Below are 20,092 nucleotides of genomic sequence, written 5' to 3' on the forward strand. Positions count from 1 at the left end.
GCATTCACGATGCATGTTGTTGTTGTGTTATTTGATTTAAACAGGTAACATATAGTCCTAATAAGAGATATAGCTTTAAATAATCACATTTAAATATACACATGGGTGTATAATTGGACATGTTAGCAAGAAGTATTGAACAGGATTTACTTGTTTAATTAATAATGCTGAAGCATCAGTTCCATTGTGGTTTTTTTCCCGCAGGCAAATAGTTCCCCCAGACTCTGCCTCCTGCACTAAGGCTTTTACCTTTTATGCAGAATGGTCCATCATAGGCAGTTTTGGAGCAGTCACAGGAGTAGCCATTGTATTTCTCCACACATTTCCCACCGTTGGCACAGTACATCCCATAGCTCGTGCAGTGGCCAGAGCAGCCAGGCTTCACCCCAGGCGTGACCTTCGCTCTCTCTTCCAGGTCCAGTGTCACCCCGTTCATCCTCAAGGAACGAATGCAGCCTAGGAAGCCTCGCTGGCCTCCTGCAGCACCTGAGAGGGAATGCTGAACTGTGAGACAACACTGAACGGATTTTATTGCTATTATTTTATGTGAAATATCCTGCTAAGTCTGTGGTAACTTCTTTATAAGGGCAAGGAATTGCCTTGTCCTAATGACAAGAAATCAGTGAAACCTAGCCTGATATCATACTATTAGCAAGCATAAATAATAGTTTTTTATGAGTGCTTGCTTTATACTGATTAGACAGACGTTTGAGATCCCAGCCCTACACTGTAAGGTTTCCTTTCATTTCAACTTCAATATTTTTAGAGATAACAGTGTGTCCTGGGTTGCAGTGTGTTCTATTACCATCCTCATGAGCTGTGGAAATCAGGTGGGGCAGTGTTTCCTTGCCTCCTCCCCCCAGACTATCTTGCTGTTAATGGCCCATCATTGTCCTGCCACATGACTCAGAGATAACTCCCTCCGGACTATCTTCTGTTAACGAACCTAATCAACACTTGGCCTCATGACTCATTACCCCATTGTGAGATGCTCCACCCAGAGGGAGGAACCAAGCATTCTATCCTGGATATAATCTGAGATGCTGAACACCAGAGACAACTCTTCCACTGGATTTCCAGAGGACAGGAGCTACACAGCCACCACTGGACCTCCTGAGGAAGAGCAGACCCTTTTCTACGGGATCACTGCTTAAGAGGACTGCAGCCACCATTCTACCAGACTGCTACAACAGGGACTAAGGTTGTATCTTGACTCTGTCAGTTAGAACCAGTGTTCTCTTATTTTTCCCCCTTTTCTTTAATTCCCCCATTAAATTGTTATTCTGACTTGGTGCCTCCCACTGGTTTGTTTTCAAACACAGTGGAAGAAATGAGCTTGGCTCGATTGTTAAGGTGTAGTCTTTCTCTCCTAATGATTAGTAATGGTGGGTGCTAATAATAGTGCCATAATTTGCTATGCAGTGTTACATTTTTCAAAGCCACAATGGACAAAGAAAAAAGGAGCCAAATCCCCATTCTCAGTTACAATAGGAAATATTCATGTTACTTTCCAAGAAACATCATGTATACTGTTTACTTAGTAGAGCACAGACTGAAGGATGGAGCCCTGAAAAACTACATTTGACAATCTGGTCGGGATGGATTTTTATAGCAGTTAATAAAACTGTCCTTTTTGCACCCCTAGTAAACATTCTCTGAAAAAATGTGATTTCAGCTAGGAAAGTCTTATCTGAGGCTGGATTAGAAACAACAATCAAAAAAACCCAAACTAAAAAATGTGAGTAAATAACAGTGAGTGCTGGCATCTTTTCTGCTCCTCCCTCCTCTCTGATTGCTGCAGTGCCGCAGGTGCCAGAGAGTCCCTGAGGAGATCTGAATGCTCATCACCAAAGAGCACAGAGGCTGATATTTACCTTGAGTGGGGAAGAGGACTACATACAAACCAGAGAGGGCTGCTTCAAATCAAGTACTGGTAACTGGATGATTTGGAGTAGGAGCAGGCAAGGCTTGGTCTTTGCTGAGTGTACATGGCAGAGGGGGTTCTGGTGTGATTCCGTTCTACATAAACTCATATACACTGCAGTGATGAAAAACCTTCTTTCCCCTGTCAGTGACTGTCCTAGTCCCTAGGACACAAAGTTGTCATCATCCCTCAGGCCCTCTTGCTCACCCAAAGAATAGATATTTATTCTTCAGAAAATGGAACTGGAGGTACCAAAACAATTCTTGTTCAGCATTAACCTCCATGGCCCCAATATTCAGGTGTTCATTTTGGGCACTCCAACTCAAATCCATTCTAGGTCTGACTCCAGGTAAAATTTAAAGCTGTTCTCTGACACGTGTGCTCCAATCACCAACTTGCGTGAAATAGATGTAACTCAGAAAGAAAAAATCTGGTGCAGATTGTGACATTCATTTTTTGGCAATAAAGGTACTATATATTTCAAAACATTGCTGGTGTTACAGTAAATTCAAAACTAACAAATGAAATAATCAACAATTCTCAAAGAACTCAGGCTAGGGAAAAAAATTCAGCTCTTCCTGTTTACAGCAAAAGGCTTGGTATTTTTTTAAAGGTTAAGTGTTCCTCTTCTAAACAAACTTAATCTTTCAGCTTATTTTGAAAGCGCCATTTACTGGGATCACAGCAGCAAAGGAGAACCTGAGCTTGTAAATAACACCTGCACATCTGGTGACACATTATACACAGTTTGCAGTGACACTGGGCTGATTACTAGGGCAATGAAGGCTTTAAACATAATTTTAATTCATTTGAGTTTTTGAATGCTGCCTAACATGGAGAAAAAAGAATTTTTTTTCCCCCTTTCCTCTTCTTTCTTCTCTTGTTAACAGATATCTAGAGAGGTATGAAAGTGCTTCTCTGCTCAACATTTCATGCAGTTCTGATTCCAGCTAATGACACTTGGCATGTCAGCACTTTGCAGCCCTGCGGCTAACAGTCAGAGAAATACAAATGCTGCTGGAATAGCCTGCCCAAAATGTAGCGGAAACCAGTAGCTCCAGAAAGCAGCTGGACTAGCTTGGTTCTAGGGAATGCATTTGTGTAACGCTGTGTGGTGCTTTCCTACATCAAATGAGTAAATAGCCCATGGGACTAAAGGGAAAAGACTGCTGTGAGAGCTGTGAATGCAAAGGCATGGCCAATGATCAAATCTAAAGAGGCTGGAAGTGCTGCTGAGGCTCAGATGGGCACTGCAGGCACATGCAGTCCTGGCAAGAACTCTGCAGAAATTTTCACTTCTGTGGTGAAAAAATGTGTGTCTGGGAAGAGACTCTCAGCAAAAAAGGAGTTTGCCACTGCAGTCTTCTGGAGGCACTTTCAGCCAGGAGATGCAGGTGGAGAAAGACAAAAAGGACAAGTTTCTGACACACAATATTTTTCTCTTAGTTGATCTTTGTATTTCTGTAATTATGGACATGTTTGTCTTTTCTTTTTCTTTTTTCTCTTTTTCTTTTTTCCCCCTGCTTTGCTGTCATGCAAGTGCTCGAGGAGCACAGCTTCCCGCATTCACTAACTGCTGCTGGCAAGACATGAGTCAAAGAATGTTCAGCACGGGAGAGCAAAACCAGGCTGCCCCCTCTGCACCTTACCAACATAGAGCTGGCTGTACAATTCCAGCCGTGTGTGTCCTTCTGTTGGAGCTTTCCGGACCTCCAGGGGTAACTGGTCCACCTGCAGGCTGGCCTGCTTGACGTTCCTCTCGGCATTGACCCGGTGCCACTGGTCATCGTTGAGTGGGTTGGGAGATCTCACCACGATTTCCACCGGCCCGTTTCCAACATCAAATGAAAAGGAGACCTCTGTAGCAGCTGAAATAGTGAGCAAAAGGTGTCCACCGTTTGCAGTCTTATACTGTAAACACGTTCACGCTTCCTAAAGAGTAAGGGTCATATCAAATAGAAATATGCACTGCTAAGTCATCTTTCTGAATTTATAAGCACGTTCAGCTCCTTCTAACCTTGAGTAGGAGTTAGACTTTTAGAAGACAATATCAGCAAACTCTCAATCAATTCCATTAATCTTTGAACTCTGCAACTTTCCAGTTTATATATTTTTTTTTCAGGGAATAAGCATCTTGGTAAAAAGTGGTGGAGAAGTCTAAATTTTTTTTTGATTTTGAAGGGCAATTAATTCTTGCAATGAACTAATAATGCTGTGGTTAAGATCCATGTGACACTTTATGTCTGAAAAAGAAATAGATCTATAGCAAGCCCTACAGTGCTCTGTTTATAGTGTATGATTCAAAACATGTTTAGAAATTTTACAACTGTCCATTAAGCCCTACTAGACACTCTTTCAGGTCATCCTTGGCAAATATATAATTGATAATTATTATTGAATGTTGAGTGTAACAATATATAAATTAATTTTTAATAAAGTAATATAATGGTGACTTTCCTATTGATATTTAGTTTATCTATCTTTGGGCTGCAAATTGTATTCTGGCGGCAAAACATCAGATGAAAGGGTTAACAGAGAATGGATTATCAGTTACAGCATTCACAAATGAGGATACCAGACAGAAGTAAAGACAACCAAGGGTTTCACAATTAATTGTTTTTTTTTTTTTTTTACACACAAAATAAAAAAGCCTTTTAATTCCTCTGAAAACTCTCTGGTGCCAATTTGGTCTACAGGTTCCAGTACAGCTGCGGTTTCTGGTTTGGTTGAACTGAGAAAGCTCTATTATAAACTCTTACTCCACAAGGCTATTAAATTATGGTAAAAGCACAACTCCATGTTCATTATGACTAACAGTGGTGATAAATAGTGGGAAATATTTTTGTATATGGCCTAATGGATTTTCACAAGGTTATATCAGACTGACAGCATTTTTAAGAAAATGGAAAGTAGAGAAATAAATTTTTTACAGAAAATGTTCTGTCAATCCAAGTTTATTATATAATTGATTTTTTTCAAAATTGGCTACTTCTAAAAGAAAAAAATGAAAAAGCTGTTGTTCTTTCTGTTCTCTGCTGAATAAAAGAATTTAATTTCTTGAATGAACTGCCTTTTATAAGCCATGGATTTAGTCTGTTTGGCCTTTTGCACTTTACAAGCCGCAAAATCTGTATAAGACAAAGCTTGCTGTTATAGAAATAAAGATGTTTAGTTTTAATGTTTTTATGTTTTCTAACTTCAGTGGTTCTGCCACTAAACCCAGGCAAAGTAGGAATTAGAGGAAAACCTCTCTAGTACTTAAATTGTATGTTGTGTTCAAGTCTATTTTCAAGGTTGTATGTATAATTCTCCTTTAATTTTGCTTTGAAGAACTGCCTCAGATCTCTTCATTGTCAGGCTTGAATTACTTCCCAAAAGCTGTCTGTTTACAAGACTGTAAAATAAGGACCTCTTAGCAGACTTTTTCTCTTATTGTGAGGCAGCTGATGACACTGTCAATATTGCTACTGTGTACCTTGACTATTATCCATTCAGAATTTTTGAAAACCTCCACAAGAATGTTTCTTTGTTTGCAAGCTCTTGGTCTTCTGGATAGAAGTACCTCTAATTTCTTTAAAGGAAAGTTGTTCTTCTTCTAAAAGGGAAAGTGGAGAAAATTGGCAAATAGAGATATTTCAAGTAGAAGTTCTGTGCCTGTGTAGTCTAACTTTGTGCATGGTTTTAAACTAGAATTTGTGTCGCAGCCTAAAAGACATGTAATTAAATTTGTACTTTTTGGAAAAAATCACTCCCTTTGAAATGAGTACGAGTTGTAAAAATTAATACTATATTTTTATATTTAATCTTACAGTCAGGGAAGGAATAGCCTTCCAACAAAATCTCATAACAGGCCATTTCAGTGCATGTACATACTGACATGCTGAAAGTTAGAGAAGATAACACAGTATCTATGGACTGTCCTGATCCTTCCTCAACCAGCCTAAAAACATGATTCTCATACCAAAGGTGAATGAAACGTATTTGCTACTGATGGACTTAAAAAACCATGAAATACGTCAATGAGAAGAGCTTCGCAGGTGGGCAGAGGCTGCAAACAGGATGTCTCACATGTAAGTTATGTTGCTGGTTCTGACTCTTCATTACTATTTCCATTTTCACTCTATGGAACAAGTACTTTCCAACCAGGGACATTTCTAGGTAAGATGGCAGGTCTTAACAGGTACAGATGAATATCTGACCACAGGCATTTTAGTCAGAAAATGAAGACAAATTTCACACCCTCAAAAATGAGACAGGTGACCTGATGACAACTGACAGGCAGAAGTCTGAGGTACTCAACATTTTTTTGTCTCAGTTTTTACTGGCAATTGCTCTTCTCACATCTCTTGAGACCCTGAATTTCAAGGCCAGGGGAAGGAAAAGTTCAAGGTCAGGTTGGACAGGACTTTTAGCACACTGTGCTGCCCCCACTCCTTCTTTTCCCTCTATGCCAACTTTACTGCTGAGCAAGTTGTTGTCCTTTTGGTCAACAATCAACTGTCCTGGCTGTGTCCCTTTCCTGTGTCTTTGCTACCCTCAATCTCCTGACTGGGACAGAGAAAAAGCTTTGGCGCTGTGCAAGCACTGCTCAACAATAGCCAAAACACTGGTGTGGTATCAATGCTATTCTAGGCACAAATCCAAAAAACACCACCATATGGGATGCTGAGGAGAAAACTAACTCCATCCCAGCCAGAGCCAATACAACATCCAATATGTTCAGAAGGTCAGTGTAACTTCTTATATAGAAGACTGGCAATTATTTAGCTTTTTTCCCTAAGTATGGTATACTTTTAAGTCTCTGTCTACACATACAATCCTTGCATGATATAATCCCTTTGACTCAAATACATCTTTGATTGATGTGACAGTGGTATTATTCTGTCAAACATTTGAATAGGATGATTAAAAAAATATCTAACATACATGTGCATATGTGAGTATTTATTCACAATGACTGACTGAGCCAGCACAGGACTTTTTTCAAAAAGGTGTAGGAAATGAGCCACAAAAAAATGACCAGAGATTTTTAATGGTCACTTTTTAAGAAATGAAGGAACTTTTCCTAATAATAATTTTATTTTTTAGTCTACCAAATACCATAAAACCCAAGTCAGTTTTTCTATGGATCAGACTTTGAACAAATGCCTGAAATTGCCTAATTATGAAAAAAAAAAAAAAAAATTGTGGCTTTTAATTTATTCAGTCAGTACAAGGTTTTGAGATGAAAATTTTGTAAAACTGAACAAGGGTGAATTTTTTATGTGCTCCTGCTACATAAATTCACTCCATACACTGAGGCTTGTGGCTTAGTTTTACCCTTTCTGTGCCTTGTACAATTACATAGAATTAAATCTGAACACGTTTCTTTCATCATTTCAATTTTCTGAGGTCTCATGATGTTGTCAGCCATCTGTTCAGAACACAGAAGAGCATCTTTGGCAAACAAAATGCCCTTCTCACTCTTTTTTCTGTGGTTTTTTTTAGCTCTAGTGAGATCTCACCTTTTCCTCATCTTAAATCTATGAGGCATTTGCCCATAAAAATGAAGGGATACCACGGAGCCACTGTGCAGGAACACCTGGATAGGCTGGAAGAGTGGGCTAACAAGAACCTGTAAAGTTCAACAAAGACAGATATAAGAAGGTCCACAAAGATGATCAAAGTACTTGGAAGCCTATAGGTGGAAAGACTGGGAAAACTGTGTTTGTTTAGCTTTGAGAAACAAGGCTTGGCGGAGTCCTCATCACCATTGTTCTGGTATTTAAAGGGTGGCTACAAAGAAGGTGGAGCCATCCTTTTTATAGGAAGTGACATGGAAAAGATGAAGGGTAATGGGTGCAAGTTACTCTTGGGGACACACAAGAGGAAAAGTTTTCACAATGAGAATTATCAGCTACTGGGATATTCTCTCAAGAGAAGTGGTAGGTTCCTCTACACTGTACACTTTTAAGATTCAGCTGGACAGGGTGCTAGGACATCTTTTCTAGACTGTGCTTTTGTTAAGAAAGGTTGTACCAAATGATCATTGAGGCCCTTCTAACTTGGTATTCTATGATTCTGTGATTCTATGATTCTGTGACTGCATTGTTTGTAGGATTCCATGTTTCTTTGGTCCTTCCTTTCAAGACTTTCTGGTAGATAAGCTTTAGCTAAACACAAGTTCTGAGTGTCAGCTGCAGGGGAAGCAGCAAACACTTCTATGTCCTTTGCTATGTGGAAGGTCAGGTTAAACAAGCTGAGAGACATTTCTGGCATTCAAGATCTGTGACCAGCTAGATCACCCATTTTCCTCGAACTCCTTGTGTTTCAAGTGTCTTTTTTCTCCCGTTTTCTAGTTTGATCTTTGTTGATGAATTTCAGGCTAGGATCTCTAGTTATCATGAGGCTGCCAGCAAAGAAAGAGGTGTTAACAGATGGGTGGGTACTCACAAGATGCTAAGCAGCAGGTGGATGTTCTCAAGACACATAAACTGTAAAAAAAATGTAAGAGGGATTACAACCCTCCCCTCAACCACCTCTCTAAGGTATACCCATCTCTGTTTCTCTCCTTCTCCCCCATTATACTTTCTTTGAAACACATAGTTTCATGTCTTCCCTCGTACTTTGTTTCTCTTACCTCCCCTAATGTATTTTTATACTCTTCAAATGGGACTGACTGATGTTTTAGTTGACTTACATCAAAGGAAGGAGTATCTAACTTCTTTAGAATCCTTCTGAAATCCCATTCTTAGAACATAAATGCCATCTTACATCTGGAATCAGAGTTCACTCACTTGGCTGTAAAATAGTTTACAACAATAACCTATAAACTGTAAACTGAATCTGCCAGACAGATATTTGTTCTGAGGAAACAACAGCTTGAAAATATTGTATTTCTGTAAAGGCAACATCTGCCAAACTTCTTGGACAGTTTGTAAATACACCTCTGACAAAGGGCTCACTGTCTGAACCTGTAGACAGAATTCAGTGAAATGCTTGAAAACGAAAGAAAACTTAATCAAAAGAGAGATATGATAGATATGATAGACAGAGCTAGTGGTCTATATCTCTTTATATGAAATTTATCACCACAGTCAAGATCAGGTCTGACATATGTAGTTATTGGAATCCTTCCCACTGCCTTTAATAGACTCTGGATAGAAAAGAAGGCATTCTAGGATTTGAAAGTAACTATCCTGTCCACCTTTCCCACTTGGATATCTGAGTTTAAAGATAGTTTTACAAAGTCATCTCTAAACTACCTTCCCTGGTGACCTCATTTGCACAGGGCTGAGAGAGGCCATGCCAATGCTGACATGGAAACAGCATTGGTAGGTTGTTCCTGGCTGCAGAAAATAGGTGGAAAGGGCTACAGATGCTACGCTGAAGTGCCATATTGGAATAGAGGATCTGCTTTAAGGAGGCCACTTCTCAAAGGACATGACTTAAAATTAAAGCTACAAAAGCAACGTAACAGAGAAATTGCTGATCCAAATTTCTTGACTGCAATACAGGAATTACTGTGTAGCTTGGCTGTCTGTTAATAATCAGGTAGTTGTCAAAAATCATGACTGTATTTACAATAATTGGACTAAGCATCTGGATGGTTTCATCATTTATCTAATTCCCAAATGAAAAGTCCATTTGAACTAATGAGCAGAAGCTTCATTCATTTGACCAAATGACAGTGCACATCCATGCCCAAGACTTCAGTGATCCCTGAGCTAAGTGCCAAATGAACCAGCTCTGGAAGCTGCACAGCTGCATCAGCATGATGCTGTGCCAACAGTAATTAGTTCTAATGAGAGACTATACTGCCCCTAGGATCAAACCCAGCATAGCTGAGTGCTGATTTATGTGGATGTGCTATATCTTAGAAACAGCTCAGGTATCTCTCTAACATAGGGACTCATTGTACAGACTAGACACACTCTACATTTGCCTGTGGGTTACAAGTAAAATAAAGAAAAATCATGAAAATTTACACTCTTTTGAATCTTATGCAGTCATTCATGTAAGGGTTGAGAAGGAAAAATGAATGAGTAAAGCTATTGCTTTGGTTTAACAGTTTTTAAGACCCACTTCTCACATGTAAATCCATCCACAAGATAAAATACAAGTGAGGCTCAGTGTGTCTCTGAAACTTAGAACAAGCTGATATTCTGTAGAGAATGAACAATCCATCTGGGTCTGATGCAAAGGCAGCGGAGACAAGGAGAGGAAACCTGGGAAGAGTACAGATATGAAATACAGCTGCGTAGGGAGGGGTGAGGAAGGCCAAGGTGAAACTGAACCTCACCCTGGCAAGGGATGCAAAGACTAACAGGAAGGGCTTCCACAGGTATGTAAATCAGAAAAGGAAGCTCAAAGAAGGTGCACCCATCCCCGATGAACACTGGTGGAAGACTGGTAACAATGGATGAGAAGGCTGAGGTACTCAACATCTGTTTTGCTTAAGTCTTCAATGACAACCTTTCTTCCCACACCTCTTGAGTGGATGGACAGCAGGATGTGGACTGGGGGAGAAAAGTGCTTCCCACTGTAAGCAGAGATCAGGTTCATGACCATCTGAGGAACCTGAATGTGCATAAGTCTATGGGACCCAACGAGATGTTCTCCCAGAGTCCTGAGAGAATTGGCTGATGATTAGTCAGGCACAATTTTCTCTTGGTGAAGCCGTGTTGGCTGTCTCTAATCACCTCCCTGTCATGCATATGCCTTGACATAGCTTCCAGGAGGATCTGTTCTGTGATCTTACCAGGCAGAGAGTTAAGGCTGACCAGTAGCTTCCAGGGTTCTCTTTACCTTTTTCCAGTAATTGGGGACTTTGCCTGAGTGTCATGATATTTAAAATATCACAGAGCATAGTTTGGCAACTACAGTAGGAAATTCTCTCAGGACCATGGGATGCATCTTGTCAATCCCATGGCTCTACGTTTGTTCAGGTTCCTCAGGTGATCTTGAAGCTGAGTTGGGTTGCAACGAGAGCAACTTTTTCCCCCAGTCCCCACCCAGATGTTCAGGACCTGAGATGTGGGGGAGGAGAGATTACCATATGTATTGGTAAAATAATACTTCCCTGCAAAAAAAGGAAGTACACTGACTGCTATTGGCATTACCATTCTGATGATATAACTGTAAAGTTAAATATTAGTGATTCCAGACATTCTGTAACAGAATTACTGATTTCTCTCAGTAATTCTTGCTGCCTGGAGGAAATATTTTAAAACACATTTTACCTTCAGTCATAGGAAGTCTAGAAACATGTATAGAAAGGAGAAAGGAAATTAACTTCTAAATGAAAGGTAAAGGAATGAAAACATGTATAGATGAATGGCTTTAACCATTAAAGGTTTGGAAGAAATTATAACATAATATTTAGAAATAATACAAATAGTAATCCAAGTGTGCTTTTTCCCCAAAGACTAAAGAAACTAATTTATGGTGAATAGAATTTATTCAATTCCTGTGCAATTTCATTAGGAATACATAACTCTTCAGAATGTCTGAAGTTTCTTATGACCTTTTCAGTTTGCTTTTATCTTGAAATTTTCAAAGTATCCTGCACACAAAAAAAAAATCGTATCAGAATGAAAAATAAGGGAAAAGGCTTTGTTGAATTCAGGAAAGAGCACCCCCTAAAGCGTCTATCCTCATATTTTTGATCCTCATTTTCTCCACCATTTGGTCTGCAGCCTGAAGGCACTTGATTCAGTCTCTGCTGTGTGCAGTATCTACATCTGGCAGCTGTAAACTTGCAGTGACATTTCTTTGAGAATGGACAGGGAATTAGATCTACTGAGAAATGTTGACCTGATTCAGCAAGAGCTGTTGTTTTCTTATGCATATGACTATGTTGTTACATTGTAAGACAAGATTGCACACAAATAAATTGTTTTGCTGTATATTTAAAAGTGGTGAATTTTAATGCATTATTGTCCTTCTTCCATCATATACTTTAATATCTTCTTTTTGTAAGATTTACTACTGGACCAGTAATTTCAACAACTGGACAGACAATAAGTCTAAATTCTAGTTTCAGTTTACAGGAGCAAATCATCTTTGGATTAATGGGAATTAAATATGTTAAAATAATTCTTTCATCATTTCATTTTATGACTGTTCAAACATATTTTCCTATATCTGTCTGTCTGGCTGAATGACTTGCTGTTCTTTTGTTCTTTCATTGCCTGTGTTGGAATAGACTCTCTCTACTGTGAGAGATAATATAATAACCTTTGCCTATTGTATCATGCTGAGCCTTGAAATTCATTATCCTCACGTGAGGTTTTAATCTTAAATATTCAATATATACCAGTTGACTCAGAAGTACTGCACTACACTGCACACAGGCTACCTGAAACTGCCCAAAAACTCTCCAGGTGCAAGGTAATAATAATAAAAAATGGTCCTGGCTTCTCTCCCTTGTAGACAGACAGCAGTTCCCCTTCTACTGGCACATAAGCACTTACACAACTTGCAATATTTGGAAATGCATAGCTTTACTGGAGCTCATTATGAAGGGAAACCAGAACTCAGTACAGTACCTTTCTCATAATGAGTAAATATCTGTGTAAGGACAAAGATAAGGAGGGATTTGATTTTGGTAATAACTAAGTTATTTTATCTCACTTTCAAATAATCTCGACTGCCAATGAACCAATCAAACACAAATACCAGTCTTCCTACACAGTAGATTTGATTGCTTTGGGGGATAAAAAAAATTGCATTAAATGAAAGTACCAAATTTTCTCATGAAAGATCATGGAAAGGCCAAATATGCCCTAAGAAGATAATTATTTATTATCACTATTTACTAATTACTTCAGTTATGCTAATTGCACGGCAGCTGTCTTGTAGATAAGCACTTGGAAACAACTCCCATACTTTTATGGTTGTATTTTAGTTGATGCAGCAATTTTCAGCCATGGGCAGTAAGAACAAAAAAATACTGCATAACTGGGGAACCAAACCAAAGATGTGTGAAAGAACTTGTTTAAAGTCAAACATTAAACGGTTAGAGCAGGACTTGAAAAAATACCCACTTGCTTTAATTTTAAGGCAATAAATACAATTTCAGATCAGTGTTACCTCTCATCCAGCCAGCTCTCTTACAATAACTACTTAGCTGCCTGGAAAGAAGGAAGGAACAGGAACAGTGACTCATTGAAGGTCTGTTGATTCATCTCATGAGAGTTACTAATGCTTAAAAAAAATACAGCAGCAATATCTCCTGGTCTCTTTTGTGACAGATGATTCACACAAAGGGAACTGTAGTCAGTGCACTGAGTGGAAAAGGGGAGGAGATGTGTGTTCTCCTGTCTGTAGTGGGTTATAATATACTTCATTATATCCTTTTAACTGCAGCACTTTACCATGAAACTGAATTGGTCCTATGCACCAGAAGGCAGCACAACAAGGGGGAAGCAGAGACATCAGAGCAGGGCTCTCCCATGCAGCATATAAAGGGTTTTGTGTAACTGGTAGTTATTTTTGTTGGATGAAAGGCAATATAAAAGCAGGTGGTAATGTTTATGACATCAGATTTTGTCTGAGCATGGTAAAGCATCAGAGAGGTTTTTGGAGAGGAGAGAGTGGCTTATTTTACTGTGAAAAATAGCTATGAATTTGGCACAGTTCTGAAGCTGCTGAGCAATGTGTCTAAGTGCTTACAAATAGACACAACGATATCAACACCCCTCTTGAATATGTCACATTTGAATGTAATAAAAATCAGTCAAAACTGTAAATTGTGCATCATTATAAAAGTGGTAAGAGCCTGGTGCAGGTTTGAAAACTAGACATCCAGACTGTCACTCTTCTGTGATGTGCTTTATGAAAGCACATTCCCTGAGTCCTTTTCTTCTTCTTCTGTGGTGCTTTCCTTATTCTGTAATTTGTTTATTAGCTGTAGGTTCTGCTGTGGACTGTGGCAAAGACTTGTAAAGCTGTTTAGGTGCCTGGGTGGCAGCTACTGAAAAACTTTTGCATCAGAGCAGGGGCTCATGATGATATGAATTTATTGATTTTTCTGCCTGGCTGTATAAGGTTTTTCATTTGTAGTGCCTCTTTTATAAGCAATTTTTCATGGCTATTTATTTCTCTGTGGCTGTCCAGGGTCACCATCAGGGTAAGGACTTTGTTGCACTATGCACTTTACTACCACAATAAAACAGGGCCATCCAAAAATATGACTCAATTTTAGTTTTAGTGTAGTAACTCTGTATATGAAAAGGGTGTGTGTGAGGGGGCAAGGTGGATGGACCCAGCTAACTGTGTCCCAGCTGACTCAAACTTTTATCAAAAGTTTGAGTCAAAGATTTTCTGCTCTGGAATATATCCTTGTAATATTTTATAGTTGCCAAAATCCAGGGTAGATTTCCCAAGATGGGAGAAGATATCTTTGGTATTGTTTGCTTTTTATCCTGCAGCAGGAAAAAGTATCTACTAAAAATGCAAACCAGAAGTATCATGAAGTTGTACAAAAATATGTTCTCAGAATTCATGGTAATTAGAGGTAGAAAACTTGATGCAATATGTGAGTGAGGGACCTCCTGCTTTAGCCACTTTTTGTGAACAATTCTGCTTGAGTATGCATGAGTCTCAGGAAATGTAAAGCCAACAGGAGACCTGTTGCTGTTTCCTGCTGTAGCAGTGGAAAACATAAAAGGGTGAGTGAGAGGATTTATGTATTTATAAAGCATTTGCTTCTAAGATTTTATACTAGTAGAGAGCTGTCTGCAGTGATTTGAGACAAAAAGCTCTATTTTAAAAACAAAGTCAAGACATTTAGATCAAGAGGATGTAAAAAATCTAAATTATGCAAGATAGTGTTATCACAGCCTTGTGATAGTAACTGCGTTCATGCTCTTAAAAAATAGATTACAGTTTTACTAACTTTTAAACAAAATTTTACATGAAGTTTTTCTTTCCTTTTAAAGCATAAGAAATTATATGTGTGTAAAGTTTCTAAACAAAAAGTTGTGAGCAGAAATATTCATTTTCCTTGTCCTCAGAACAAGTTTTGTTAGGCAAGATAGAAAGAAAGAGCCCAAACTTAACATGATTTGAAAATGAATTAATTTCCTTCATGATTTAAACTGATTTTTTTTTAAACCACCATTTGAACCATAATGAAATTCTGCAAAGTGTTAAAAAAATCTGTGGCCAAAACTCTATATGAATATTTAGCATCCACCTACAAACACCTAGGGAGAAAATAATTATATTTACTTGAATCAGTCTGTTGACATAATTTGAATTAATCATCTGCATAAATATTTTAAGCACCATGGATACAATTTTATTATTATTAAAAACACCTCCACTTTCATTAAATCTAATCGTCTAGTCACAGAAAATCTTTTTCTACCTTAAAACTGAATTGCCTTGGTAAAACCAATAAAGACTAATTTAGAATTTCAATAGACTGAACAATTGCCAGCACTTTATTTAAGAAGTTCAACTTAAAGAAAAAAAGTAGTTTTCAGAGTACCAAGATTCTGTTTATTCCCTAACAAGAACGATTCTCAAAAGTATCTAAATAATTTAGGACCAGAGGACCCATTGGATTCAGGCCACATAGCCTCAGGAAACAACGAAGCTTGGTTGGACCCTTTCAGATTTCCTCACACACGGCATTTCAATTTATGGCATGATGTTGATGTTTTGGATTAAAGACAAGCGTGACAGTGACAAAAGACAGTCAGGTCGTCGTGTGTGTCCTCCCCCTCCCCTCCTTTCTGATGGGCAAAGAGGTTTGTCCTAAGATGAGAACACCAGGTGGAAATTGCAGGAGGAACTGTCTGGATGCTCTCATAATCTATGTATTCTTGAGATGGGGAAGCTGAGATATTTGTGTTTGGCTTTGGTACACATCAGCCTGCATAAGGGTATAAAATGATGAGAGTTTTTTGGTGACTTTTTACTTCAAACTGCATGAAATTACAAAGAATATGTAAACTAATGGAATTACCATAACTTTAGTGACTTAGTGACCAGATTTTACCCTGCAGTCGATCAAGATAAGACTGCAAGTAAAATCAGCAAGTGAAATAGACATCATTAGACTAATAGACATCAATAGACTAATGTGAGGCAGAACACAAACAATATGAAAGCATATAATGGATTTACTAAAGTCAACAGAATGGATATCCTTCTTTGATCAAAAAACCCCTCTGGTTTTTGGAAGAAGAGAATTGTTACAGATTTAGCATATTTTATTTTCTTCCAAAAAGAGCAGACATGGAAAACAGAATTGCAGAGATTGTTGATGAGATGGATGAAGTATTGGTCATCAGAAAATTAGAGGACCTCTAATTTGGTTTGGGTCAAGTAACATTTAGTATTATGATGAATACCTTTGCACAAGAAGTCAGTATATGTATTTTTTTATTTTTTTATTTTTTTTTTTTGCCAGTAACACAAAGTTGGAGAGGTCAAAAAATAATACATAACAAACAGTATCCCAGTATAATCAGGCAAAAATTCCTAGGACAATTGGGTAGCGTAAGAATTAATGTCATTGTAGAGGGCACTGGTAAACCATTATCAGAATTAATGTGGATAGTTTTGATTACCTGTGTTTAAGAAAGAAGAATTGTAGGTGCAATGAGTAGGCAGAACCTTATTAGCATAACCAGAGAACAGAACAAGAGAAAATATCTTATGAGAAGAGATTATGTGAGTTTGTCTTGCTTAATATAGCAATTAAAAGCTGAGAGAAGATATGATTGCACCATAAATATACAAGGGGAGAGTAAATACTAGGAGGTGAAAACAATTAGTTCAGCCAAAGAACAATACTGAAACAAGAATGCATAGCTATAAAGAAAAGATGCAAATCGAACTGTTAAGAATTAGAAGACATCTGAAAAACAGAGATGTGAGTCTGAAACAGTTGTCCAGCTGGCAAAGATTCAAACTATTTTCAGTGGAGAGTTGCATAAATTTAGGGAGATAGACACAGGTTATGCATTGTGGTTGTCTGTGACTGTGAGGATCTAAATTCAAGGACCCAGGAGGTTTGTTTCTGTCATATGCCTATAACATCTGGCAATTTTGTGTAGCATAGTAAGTATTTACTTTCTGCAGAAAAATGATTAGCACACATGAAGAAGGTAACAAAGCCTCTGCAGTGTCAGCATGTAACAGGAAGTAGACTGGAAATAAGCACAAAGACCTGAGATGAACTACTGGGTGATAGTGCCAGCAATGGTTTGCCATGTACTGCATGTTTTTAGTGCAAAGCAAAGTCAACTCTGCTCTTTGAATGCCAACCAGTTCCCACCTTGAACTTTGTGTGAGCTGTAACTGATTTATAAGACACTGCACATAAAAAGACTGTTAAAGTGGCATTTATGGCAATGAGAGAGGCGTCCAATCACCCTTGAAAGGAGAGGGGTAATGCTGAGAGGATGCACTGTGTAGTGAAAGGTCATGAATGCCATACTGACATTGAAGGAGACCAAAGTAAAGCAACCTGTAACTATAGTCTGACAGAGTCCAAGCCAGTTACAGAAGAGTTACTGATGGCATTCATTTCCCAGCCCCGTGCCTAAGATTTTCTACTGGTCAGTTTGAGCCCGTTCCCCAGCTGGAATGTTTATTTGCTGCCTTTGACTTGCTCTCACACATGACAGGCTGGGCACCCATCCCCATCTGCTAATTTGGAACTGAGGTGGGAAATTTGGGACAGAGGTAGAACTGGTCTTCTCAGATGAGTCATCAATTTCTGTGTTGAATATCAGGCATTTCTTCATCACCTGCCTCATCTGAAACAGAATCTTGTCTTTCAAAGAATGGTGCTTGCAGTTCTTCAGACCAGGTTTTCTTTTTGTTTGTTTGAAGCTTTCATATTGTCCTGGAGTAGGAAGAGAATTTGCAAGCACTGCTGTAAAAACCTTTGGGTCATAAATTTCCCTGAAGAAATGGAATGTTTTTCCATTTAATTTAATAACTTCTTGTGAGCCTCTGAGATGAAGAGATTCCTCAGTGTCCTATGCATTCTTTGACATGTGGCTAATGCTACATGCTTTCCTAGGGTGGTGTTTTACAGAAAAGTGACCTTCTTCTAGGAAAACAAAATAACAACTCAATTAAAAGAAAAATGAAGGCCACACCAGTTTCCCTACTGAGGTGAAAAACCAAGCAGTGGAAAACGTAGGCTGCATTTACTTTAACATGTGGGACTTTGAGCATCATGTGGAAAACTCATATGGTAGAATTGCATTTTAGGATGCCTCTGGAGAATGACTTGATGGAGTTATTAAAATTTGTAAGAAAATATATAAATCAGTCATGTTAGAGCATTTAGTATGGAGGAATGAATGCTGTCTGGGCAGAAGCAAGCAGCCATGGGAATCATGGTCCCTAGTCTGTCACTGTTTCTTGTCTGATTCTAGAGGAGTTACTTATGTCTCAACCAACTAGCGTAGAAACAGCTGAGCACCAGAAGCAGCACGGGACTTTCCACGTGCAAATGTCAGGTGTTAGAGTGCTGTGAGTATCCTCTGTCCACTGAGCAAGTGCACCCATCCTGAAGCCATGCCACTGCTCTCATTAGCAAGCTGCTCGATATGATCCCTTTCACAGCTGCCAAGTCCAGCAATCACTCCTTGGGGAGACTTTTAGGGCACTTTTAGGGGTTATCAGCCAAGAAACATCTCTGAATGCAGGGGTTATAAATGTTCCTAGCATTTTACAAAAAATAATAAGAAAGATCTTTCCTCTCTTACATGTTAATGCCAGGATCGAACACAAGCTGACCTTTATCTCTAAGCCTCATTTTTTTTCTTCTGTTGCTAAAGTGACTTGCTATTTACTTACTTCAGAACAGTAAGAGTGAGACACAATTCATTAGGGTTTGTGACTTGCTTGGAGGTGCTGGGTGAGAGGAGCTACAGAAGTGAGCAGAATGTCTTTTTCATTAGAATTATTTGACAGTGTCATTGAGAGAGTTTTCTGGAAACAGTGATGGTACATGCTTCTTCCCAAATTACCGCAAATATGCCCCTTCAAAATTTGCTTTCAGGAATACATCTTTTCCAAAACTTGTGATATCTCTCAAACAGAAAATTCAAATGTGATCTATTTGACAAACATCTCAGGTATGAAGTAGCTTCATTTTCATAGTCATAACTCTAAAGTCCTCAAGTCCATATTTCATAGATGTACAAAACCATGTAGGAAAGCTCTAAAAGAGAAAGCATCCTCTCTCTCACTCTAAAAACCAGTTTTAATTTTAAAAACATCTGGAAATTTTGACCAGATATGAATGGTTTCTGGAAGCCCTGCCTTACAGAAAAATTAATACCTTATTCAACTACCACCTTTCTGAGCAATCCTAGCTATTGTCAGCTGACTAGCCAGCTATGAAAATAGATTTACTGGTGTATGTAAAAATTGAGGCTTCAGGTAATTCTACATCTCTGTCAGCTGCTCCATGAATGGTGACAAGTACAAGCCTGCCAGAGGAGTTGCTTGATAAATGGAATAGCTGATGACTTCAGCCACATTCATAGTAGCATTTTATCCCTGTTTTTTTCTTGACAGACTTCCTTGTCAGCTGTTTGGAAAAGCTGTTTCTGAAATCAGAGAAACACGGTCTTCCCTCCCTTCCTGTATCCCCCCCTCTCCTCAGAGATGGCAATCTGGGGCTTTGCTGAAGGCACATGAAGTTACTCTTCAAAATACTGCAAATGTCACCTCTTTTTCACATGAATCTGGAGAGTTAGAAAATCTGGGCAATTAGACCCCAAGACAATATAAGACTTAAGAATTATTAGACTCAAAGACAGCACACCAGTAAAATAATTTAATGAGTGTTCCTAGTAAAAACTTTTGTGTTCAGAATAAAACATGCAAACTCCTTTCTAAAGACTTGAAGCTAAGAATTTTAATAGACTGAATGATTTGTTTCCCTAATGCGCTCACCAAGTGCAGCAAGCTGATTAAAACACTGGATACTGTAGAACCTTTCAGTTCCTGGTCTCTAGAGCTAAGCTTATACATCATTAACCATGTGTTATAGGTACACACAGGTATTTTACACATAAGGGAAAAAGGATATAGAATTTGTACTTGCAGGACACTGATTTTAGCATTTTCCTTTTGGAATGGTAAAAAGTAAAGAAATCAAGAAGAGGCTTTGTAGGAAGTCATCCTTCTCCAATGAGAACTGAA

The 20,092-nt window shown here is 38.6% G+C and overlaps 1 protein-coding gene across 1 annotated transcript in view; it reads right to left on the reverse strand.

Moving 5' to 3' along the window:
• Window positions 1-20,092, reverse strand: part of CNTNAP2 (contactin associated protein 2) — a 1,047,354-nt gene that overhangs the window by 90,699 nt on the left and 936,563 nt on the right. Inside the window, exons 17-18 of the mRNA XM_069007741.1 lie at window positions 3,574-3,792; window positions 250-486 (exon numbers count right to left, since the gene is read on the reverse strand). Coding sequence (XP_068863842.1) covers window positions 250-486; window positions 3,574-3,792 — 456 coding nt within the window. The remainder of the gene's footprint in view (window positions 1-249; window positions 487-3,573; window positions 3,793-20,092) is intronic.

The sequence above is a fragment of the Aphelocoma coerulescens genome, chromosome 2, assembly GCF_041296385.1.
Source record: "Aphelocoma coerulescens isolate FSJ_1873_10779 chromosome 2, UR_Acoe_1.0, whole genome shotgun sequence".
Classification (NCBI taxonomy): domain Eukaryota; kingdom Metazoa; phylum Chordata; class Aves; order Passeriformes; family Corvidae; genus Aphelocoma; species Aphelocoma coerulescens.